Source organism: Corvus brachyrhynchos, unplaced genomic scaffold, assembly GCF_000691975.1.
Source record: "Corvus brachyrhynchos isolate BGI_N302 unplaced genomic scaffold, ASM69197v1 scaffold140, whole genome shotgun sequence".
Taxonomy (NCBI): domain Eukaryota; kingdom Metazoa; phylum Chordata; class Aves; order Passeriformes; family Corvidae; genus Corvus; species Corvus brachyrhynchos.
Window position 1 is genome coordinate 1173974 of NW_008235809.1, and position 9147 is coordinate 1183120.

The 9147-nt window shown below is 55.4% G+C and overlaps 2 protein-coding genes across 2 annotated transcripts; both read right to left on the bottom strand.

Annotated features, from left to right (window-relative positions):
• Window positions 1-1852: 1852 nt before the first annotated feature.
• On the bottom strand, window positions 1853-3174 carry LOC103611641 (avidin). The gene is made up of 3 exons (XM_008629194.2): window positions 3092-3174; window positions 2382-2595; window positions 1853-1977 (listed from the first exon to the last, which is right to left on the bottom strand). Exons 1-3 carry the CDS (start codon window positions 3161-3163, stop codon window positions 1853-1855), a joined length of 411 nt encoding a protein of 136 aa, XP_008627416.1. The 5' UTR covers window positions 3164-3174.
• Window positions 3175-7138: 3964 nt separating this feature from the next.
• Window positions 7139-8761, bottom strand: LOC108445053 (avidin-like). The gene is made up of 4 exons (XM_017727631.1): window positions 8193-8761; window positions 7876-8089; window positions 7404-7524; window positions 7139-7322 (listed from the first exon to the last, which is right to left on the bottom strand). Exons 2-4 carry the CDS (start codon window positions 8042-8044, stop codon window positions 7289-7291), a joined length of 324 nt encoding a protein of 107 aa, XP_017583120.1. The 5' UTR covers window positions 8045-8089; window positions 8193-8761; the 3' UTR covers window positions 7139-7288.
• Between the last annotated feature and the right edge of the window lie 386 nt (window positions 8762-9147).

Genomic DNA, 9147 nt, shown 5'->3' on the forward strand with positions numbered 1-9147 from the left:
CACCAACCCATGCTGGGGGGCCCCGCCCCTCTTTGTGGCTCCCTTGGACAAGGCAGGATCTGTAGCACCACATCCCACTTGCGCTAACAGGGTCTGAACCCACTGTGGTCACCCCAAAGATGTTGGGTGAGGAGGGGCTGCCCTGTCCAAGCCCAGCATTGCTCCTTAGCCCCACATCCTGCAGGTGTTGCTGCTTAGCTGCACCAAAGCAGCACCCAGCTGAAATCCTGGCAAAAGAAAATTGCCACTGTCTGCATGTGTGGCTCCCATTGACACTGCCATGCCATCCCCAGGTGTCCCAGCACTTACTGGAGAACTTGTCCCAGCGCACAGTGAAGGCAAAGGTGGACCAGCCCTCCTCTCCAAGCTGCTGCTGAGTGCCCTTCAGGGGGGAGATTTGGGCACAGCCCCCAGAGAGGGTGACTCGTGTGAGGTATTGTCCCTCGAAGTCCCCGTTGTCCCTCAACGCTGAAATCTCCATCAGTGAGCCCTGGTCATTCCTCCACAGTCCGTTAAGCTGGCACTGAAGGAATACAGCCACATGCTCTCTGTCCCCACACACAGAGGGACCCCATCCCTGCTGCTGCCCCACACCAGGAGCCACGAGCCCTGCTGTGAGTGCAGGACATGGCCATCCCTAATCCCAGTCTGGGGAAATGCTGCCCCAGAGTGCTGTTGGCTGCTGTGAGCATGGTGGACTGCCAAAATTCAGTGGCAGAGAAGGGGAAAATCCCTGAGTGTAACCCAGGGGATGGTAAAGGATGAGATGGGATGGGATGGGATGAGGGCTTTAACTTATGCACATTTTACTTGGGCTGCTGGACAGCACAAAGGAAGTGCTTAATCAACATCTCAAATCTACTGATAAAGTTGCCTCCATTGCCCAACTCTACAAAGCATGGAGCCCCAGTACTGGAAGGGGTCTGGTGAGAATGGATGTGAAGGCACCACAAGGAAGTGAGCTGGATTCAGGATGCTGGTGCCAGTTCTGCCACCATCAGGCAGGCAGGAAATGATGACACAGGGTGGAAGTTTGGGTTTAGAGGAGATGGGAAATGAGCCCAGGAAGGCGGATGGATGGGATCAGGGAGACATGCAGACATCCCTGGGGAAGTGCAGTGGTGAGACCTCACCTCAGCAGGGATATCTTTGGGGACAGAAGGTGTATCAGGGACAGACTTTAAAAAAAGGCAACCACAGCTGATGATTTTTAAATTTTATTCTCATTTGGGAGGCAGGTTTTTCTTGCCTTGTTGAGGGGTCAGGTTCATCATTGGGCTGACGAAGACACATCTTCACAGGGAGGGGACAAACTCGGCAGGCTGCAGCATGCACAGTATGCCCAGACACAGACCCCATGGAAGGGGGTGCCACACGCATGGTGCTCCCAGGCACAAACCCCGAGGGATGGAATGCCCTGTGCATGGTTCCCTTGTGGGAACAAATCTTTCTGGAGGTGGTACCAGGTGGCTGAGGGTGATCCAGGGATACCTTGCCCTCTGCCTGGACTCGGTGCTTGCAGAGCTCTCCTGCTTGTCTAAGCCTAAAATGGCATTTAAGAGAGAACTCCTGCATCCCAGTGCCATGTCTGCCGCGCTCCCATTGTCACCCATCCCTGTACCTTCCTCTCTGCAGGAGCAATACTCTCTGCCAGGGCCACGGCGAGGACCAGGATGAAAGCGCCGCTCCCCATGGCTGCGGGGCCGTGCGATGCCTCCTGTGGGATGACCCACAGACACTGCCCACTCAGAGCTGCCAGTGCTCACAGCAGTGATGGGGTGTCCCTAAATGCACCCCAATTTTCCTCAAGCGAGGACACCTCTGTGGGATTAGTGTCCCCCGTATCCCACCACTACCTCGTGGCTTTCCAGTCCTCCTCAAGGGATCCGACAGCTTCACGCAGGAGCCACATGGTGGTCAGAGTCTCCTTTCCACCTGCATCCACAAAGCATTGCCCCACGAAGGCGGTGGTGGCATCTGGGAGGAAGCGCTTATTGGGAGATCCACGGGGAAACTGGCTGGCATTCCCCACTGCCCTGCCAGACACAGCTGTGGTCCTGCTCCAATGGCCACACAAACCCATGCTGGGGGGCCCCGCCCCTCTTTGTGGCTCCCTTGGACAAGGCAGGATCTGTAGCACCACATCCCACTTGCGCTAACAGGGTCTGAACCCACTGTGGTCACCCCAAAGATGTTGGGTGAGGAGGGGCTGCCCTGTCCAAGCCCAGCATTGCTCCTTAGCCCCACATCCTGCAGGTGTTGCTGCTTAGCTGCACCAAAGCAGCACCCAGCTGAAATCCTGGCAAAAGAAAATTGCCACTGTCTGCATGTGTGGCTCCCATTGACACTGCCATGCCATCCCCAGGTGTCCCAGCACTTACTGGAGAACTTGTCCCAGCGCACAGTGAAGGCAAAGGTGGACCAGCCCTCCTCTCCAAGCTGCTGCTGAGTGCCCTTCAGGGGGGAGATTTGGGCACAGCCCCCAGAGAGGGTGACTCGTGTGAGGTATTGTCCCTCGAAGTCCCCGTTGTCCCTCAACGCTGAAATCTCCATCAGTGAGCCCTGGTCATTCCTCCACAGTCCGTTAAGCTGGCACTGAAGGAATACAGCCACATGCTCTCTGTCCCCACACACAGAGGGACCCCATCCCTGCTGCTGCCCCACACCAGGAGCCACGAGCCCTGCTGTGAGTGCAGGACATGGCCATCCCTAATCCCAGTCTGGGGAAATGCTGCCCCAGAGTGCTGTTGGCTGCTGAGAGGATGGTGGAGCAAGGCCAGAATGTCCCAGCCCTGCAGCATGCACAGTATGCCCAGACACAGACCCCATGGAAGGGGGTGCCACACGCATGGTGCTCCCAGGCACAAACCCCGAGGGATGGAATGCCCTGTGCATGGTTCCCTTGTGGGAACAAATCTTTCTGGAGGTGGTACCAGGTGGCTGAGGGTGATCCAGGGATACCTTGCCCTCTGCCTGGACTCGGTGCTTGCAGAGCTCTCCTGCTTGTCTAAGCCTAAAATGGCATTTAAGAGAGAACTCCTGCATCCCAGTGCCATGTCTGCCGCGCTCCCATTGTCACCCATCCCTGTACCTTCCTCTCTGCAGGAGCAATACTCTCTGCCAGGGCCACGGCGAGGACCAGGATGAAAGCGCCGCTCCCCATGGCTGCGGGGCCGTGCGATGCCCGGCTCAGCTCCCTCCCTGCCCTGCATCCCAAACCCCTTTATAGGGCTGTAACCGGAGCCATGACGGCTGGCAGCTGCGGCGTGAGTGTCCTGATGTCAGCGTGCCCAGGTCAGGGGAGCTGAGGGGGTCTGCGTGACCTGGGCAGCGCTGGAGGAACGCTGCGGTGAGCACGGCTGTGCACGGAGGTGGGGATGATTTACACATCCACTGTCCAAGAGGCTCTGCCGACCCGTTCCTTGCTCAGTGCCCGAGCCCTGGGGGCGGGCACGGCCTGACACTGTCCCACTGCCACCGACCCAGTGCTGCCACCTAAATACTGCACCTAAAGGCTGCAGCAAGAGCAGTCCGGCCAGCTCTGCTGCGCTCTACTGACATCACCATGTGTCTGCCAGCAGGGGCTCACCCCTGTGACCGTCCCCTCCTGCACTGTAAGAGTCTGCTGCTCTTTCTAAACTGTTTTTCGTCCTGGCTGTGCTGGGCTTTCCTTGGGTTTGGGACCTAAGACTGTCGCTGTAGTAGGAACTGTTGAATCAATAATTTTTCCAAGTGCAGAAGGGCTTTCCTGGAGGATATGTAGACATTAAAATTTGCTTGTCCCTGTGGGAGGGTGTGTCCTGTGCCCGGTGCCTCCCTAGACCTTACCACATGCATGATGCTTTGAGGGTGGGCAGGGCCCTGTCCGACCCTTCCCAAGGGGCTCCTGATGGTGCAAGACTGTAATGGGGGTGCTCAGACTGCCTGGCATTGGCCCAGGGACAGACACATCCTCTAAGACATCGCCCTAAACAGGTGAATGTGTCACTGCCAATGCTGCAGGGGAAGACAGAGGTGGCATCTGGCTGTGTCCGGATCATGGGCTGCCCAAGCACAAGGGATGAGATCTGCTTTCACAATCCTTCTCATCTTTCCTGGGCCTGAAGACAAGGAAACCCGCTCTCCTCTTCCTCAGGGAGCAGGATCCAGTGTTCAAATTGCACTTCGTTTTTAATAAAAAAATTACAGAGATGTATTCAACTCTCATCCTGGGGACTTGCTCCAAAAGCCTTTGGGATCTTGACACCCCTTGTCTTTGCTTGCTGCCCAGCTGGCTCCCAGCACCCAGGGCTCAGCACTCCCCCATGGACTCCATGCAGCACCAACAGGTGCAGCCCCAGGATAGGCAAGCGCCCTGCAGCCCACCCACTGGCTTTCCAGTCATCCTCGAGCATGTCAGCCTCATCTTGAATGATCCATGTGGTCTTCAGTATCTCCTTCCTGTCATCTATGAAGCATTGGCCTGAGGAGGAGGTGATGAAGTCTGTGGTCTGTGAAGGGATGGGATGGGATGAGATGGTGCTGAGATGGGGCTGTCCCTATTAGGCAGCCAGTTTGTCAGTGGGAAAGGCTGCTTGTGGGTCAGCCTTTCCCCCTCCCCAGCCTGCTGTCCTGCTGGGACCTTGAACAGGTGTGGGATATGCCCTCATCCACACAAAGGGTTTTACTGACAAATGTGATTAACTCAGCTGTAGGATGGGGAGGCAGAACACATCTGGGAGGGTGCCCTAGTTCTGAACCAGCCCAAGGAAGGGCTGAGAATGTAACTAAGGAGCTCCTCCATTCTCTCAGGATGGCAGTCTGCGCTTGGCAAGGCTGCAGCTAGAGCAGGGCCATGGAGAGAGGTAGAAGAGCAGAGTGCAATGCGTGGTCCTGACCAGAGGACCGCGCAGAAACAGTGGAGGGGATGGGAGCTATGTGTCCTCACTCACCAGTGAAGTTATGGCTTGAAAATCAAATTTCCTCTTTTGTCATCTCTGCAGAGTGGCATGGTACTGGGTTTTGCTTGGGCACACACCCAAACCCACCAGCCATGGAGTCCCACGAGTGACCTGGGAGCTCCCTCCCTCCATCTGCTTGGGTGGATCAGCAGCTGCACTGAGATGTTGGGCACCATGATGTTCAGTGTTGAGACATCTGTAAACGGTCGACAGGAGCAGTCCCCGCAGAAACGGTTGCGTAGGACAGTTTTCCACATGTGGTCAAGACATGGAAGTGCCGGGTGACCCCTGCAGTGGAAACTCCTTCTCCATTCTAACAGTGACTATCTGCTTGAAGGGATTTGATCCTTATGCAAGCATCACCCCATGCCAAGATCCTAATAAATTAATTTTTCAGGGTTTTTATTTAACTGATACACTGTGTGCACGAGCACCTGTGCCACACAGATGTCCGTGTGATTGCAGGTGCCTCCTGCTTCTGCCAGCTCCCCCTGCCCCTGGAGGCATCCACAGTGTGTGAATGACCTTGATCAAGGCTTGTCATGCAGCAGAAATAGTGGGTTTTCCTCTCAGGGTCTGCAGCAGGGCTGAAGGGGAAGCCCTGCTCACATTTGCCTTGCTGATGAGGCCGTGATAGATGAAAACAAATGGTGCTGGGTTTGCAGACTAGCACCGTGAGCAGGTTTGCAGCTGGATAAAACCCAGATCTGGCGGATGCTGAATGTGCACGAGGAAACATCCCCACCTTTAGCCACTCCCAGATGTCTGCAGGCACCTCTGGCACACCATGTCCTATGTCCTGTCACCCCATATCTGAGGGGTGCCAGGGATGTGTTGCAGCTTAGCTGGGTGCCCTCATAAAGGGACTGGCCTTGCAAACATCTCTGCCAGCTCACACCCACCCCACCTCTCACAGGCACGGTGTCTGCCTACTGGGGTTTGCAGGATGCTCCAGTTGGGGTCAGCATCGATGCCTTGCTGAAGTACCCTGGGAATGCTGCACAACCTCTGGAGAGCTCTGCCCTGGGGAAATGTTGGCATGAAGGCAATAACAAGGTCTAGAGGATGCATGCAGTGAGGCTGAAGGCTTAGCAGGTGCCTCAATGCTGAGCTGGACATGCTTCAGGTGAGAGCAGAGTCCAGTGGTCCCTCTGCCCCTCACTTTCCCAATTCTCAGCCTCCTCTAAAAGCATGTAAAAGGTTGTGTGGATACATACATGCATAGCAGAGAGCTGGTGTAAAGGCTTTCTGGTCAGAAAGGCTGTAAGGGAACTGAAAAAGCTGGAGAAATGCCAGCAAGGCACTGAGAAGGGAAGAGCAGCACCACTTTAGACGGGGAAGATGAATGCCAAGGAGAAAGACGTGAGGAGCAAACCACATGCAAGTGTGCAACAAGGCAGATGAAAATGCAGGGCAGGCAAACTTACTAAAGCCATAGGTGCTGTTAGTAAAGCTCTCCCACGTGCAACATTCACGGCAGAAAAACCAGGGGAGCAGTGGGAAGTGGCAGCCCCAGCAGCTCAGTTCTATTTTTAAGTTTGTCAAATCCCAGGCAGTATGCTCAGGGCATGCAGCACTGTCCCAGGTTATTTTGAGAATGAAAGACACAGGGTCTAAGCTCAGATTCAGATCCAGAGCTGATTTCCTGGAAATCATTTGCTTTGCCTTGGAGGGGTGCCCAAGTCAGCACAGGCACTGCCCGTTTCAGTCAGTCACATAATCCACTGGGCAGAGATTTGAGGCTGAATTTGCTGGTCATGGCTTTTCCAGTAAATCACATGTTTCCTAGGAAGAATTTTGGGCTGGATGTACTGCAGCTACTGTCCCTACACTGTCCCTCTGTACCTGGCTGGTACAGAGCAGCCTTTGGCACTTTTCAGGAGTGTGGATACAGCTGAGACCAGTCACCTGCCTGCTTGAGGGCAGTGTCAGAGCCAGCGGCCCCCCAGCCAGGTTTTTGGGATGCAGAAGAGTTCCCCAGCCTACCCTCCCTGACTTTCAACAGGAAAGAGGGACTGCTGGTCACACTACGTGTCAGAGGGTTACTTTGGGGATACACCATCCTGTTTGGTCTGGAAAAGGGGCTTCCTTAGGACCAGTCTCTTCCCAGAATAAGGGAATGAGGGTTTCATTCCACACCCACCCACCACCACGTTTTAGCCCAGCTTTTCCAGGACATATCCACAGACCGCACAAGGTTGTGTTTAAATATCTTTAATTTTATTTGGTGTTCTTTGATATATCTTCCTCCAGAGCTGGTAACATCAGGACATGCTAGTACATGCTGATCCTGCTGAGGGGACTACTGTCTCCCAAGTGTGGCTAGAACAAGATGCTTCTCCCCCCTTTCAGCTCATTCGAGTGAAGGTGTTGCGGCCAGTCCTGTGGGGAAGCAGTAGCTCATTGGTGCCCAGCCAGTAGCAGGGTAGGGATACCAGATGGATTGGGGGTACCTTGGCTCACCTGGTGGCTTTCCAGTCATCTGTCTCCGAGTCGACTTTCTCCCGCAGCAACCAGGAGGTGTGCAGGACCTCCTTCCCATCAGCCCCATTGAAGCACTGGCCCACAAAGACAGCTGTGGAGTCTAAAGCAGTGGTGGCTATTAGCATCCCAACAGGACCCCAGCTGACTTTGGAGCTTCACAAGCATCCATGGATTTAATGCTTGTGGAGCCCGTGTGGATCCTTGTATTTGCAGGGAAATTTTGTGTACCACAGATGTTGTCAAAGCAAGCCCCTGTGCTGCCTTACTCAAACATTGTTTTGGGAGGTGTCCTGCTGTCTGCTGACACCATCCAGAGTGGGGAGAGATCGGGGAAGGAGTGACAGGGGACAGGAGAGAGAACAGAAGGATTGGAATGGGCACTGGGACCTGCCTGAGCTCCCCTCTCCATCCCACTACCCCATCCAACAAAAGCTGTCATGCAGCTACAGACCTGAGAACTTCTTCCAGTTGACCGTGAAGCCAAAGGTGTCCTGTTCATCCTTATCCAGGTGCTGGGAGCCAACCAGGGGGGATGGCTGGATGGGACTCTTGGCACTTGACACGGCGGTGTGGTACTCCCCAGAGAAGGTTCCATTGTTGTCAACGTTGAATACATGCATTTTGGAGCCCAGATCATTCTTCCACCAGCCAGTCAGGTTGCACGGCTGGGAATGAATAGATGTGTCCCTGGGCGCTGCCTGTACACAGCCCTTGCAGGCTGAGCCCCCTGCCCACAGCCCCCAGTGCCCACAGGGTGCTGGCACTCACCTTGATATTCCTTGTGCTTTTCCACTGGCTGCTTGTGGCTGCCTTTTCCTCTTTCTCGCTGGCCTTTTTCTTCTCAGGGTGATCACCTCTCTGGCAGAAGAGCTTGGAAGAGAACAAAAACACAGGTCAGGCTGTGGATGGTGGCATTGCAGAGTGTTGCTGGAGTCCTGTGAGTGCTCTAGCATTCATTTTTAAAAGACATGATTTATAAAGTTGCTGCTATCTCTGCCATGTCAAGAGGGCCAAAAGCTGGGGTAAGCCAAGCAAAGCGGGGATGTGAAGAGGAAAAGTGAAAGATGGGAGCCCTGGACAGGCAGGAACCTGGGCAGGACCCCTGCTGTAGCCCTGGCAGGTGAGCTGTGTGAGTCCAGGGTGCATCTGCCCGTGTTTGTGGGGACCTGTGCTGTGCTCAGCATACATACAGCACGACAGGGAAGCCCACTGGGATGGGCACAGCCCTCAGGTCCACGGTGGGCTCAGTCTCAGCCAGAGCCCTGCACATCCCACCTGCAAGGCTCTGGCTGGAGTTCCAAGCACTGCCTGCTCTCTCCCACACCGCGCCGTCCGAGACAGGGGCAAGTCACCCCCTGCGGCAGGGTCCCCATGCTTCCCCCGCCCCAATTCCCTCCAAGTCTCCACGAGGGAAGTGGAGTATTTCCAAATGCATGCCCCTTGCACCAGGGAAGGAATCCCCACGCACATCCTTCCCAGGCACACGGACAGCCCTGGAGCATCTCTTCCCTCACCTGCCTCGGCTGGAGGTCCGGTCTGGATACCCTCTGGAGCAGGGGATCCTCCTGTTGCCGAGTATTCCCCCCCGCAGAAGGGTGTTCCACACGTGTCCCATCCCTAACAAGCGCTGCAGCTCCCAGATCATATTCCACCCTCCGGTGAGTCTCCCACTCGTGTCCCTCCCTGAACACCGGGACCCCCAGGCGTGCTCCCACGCCGACTT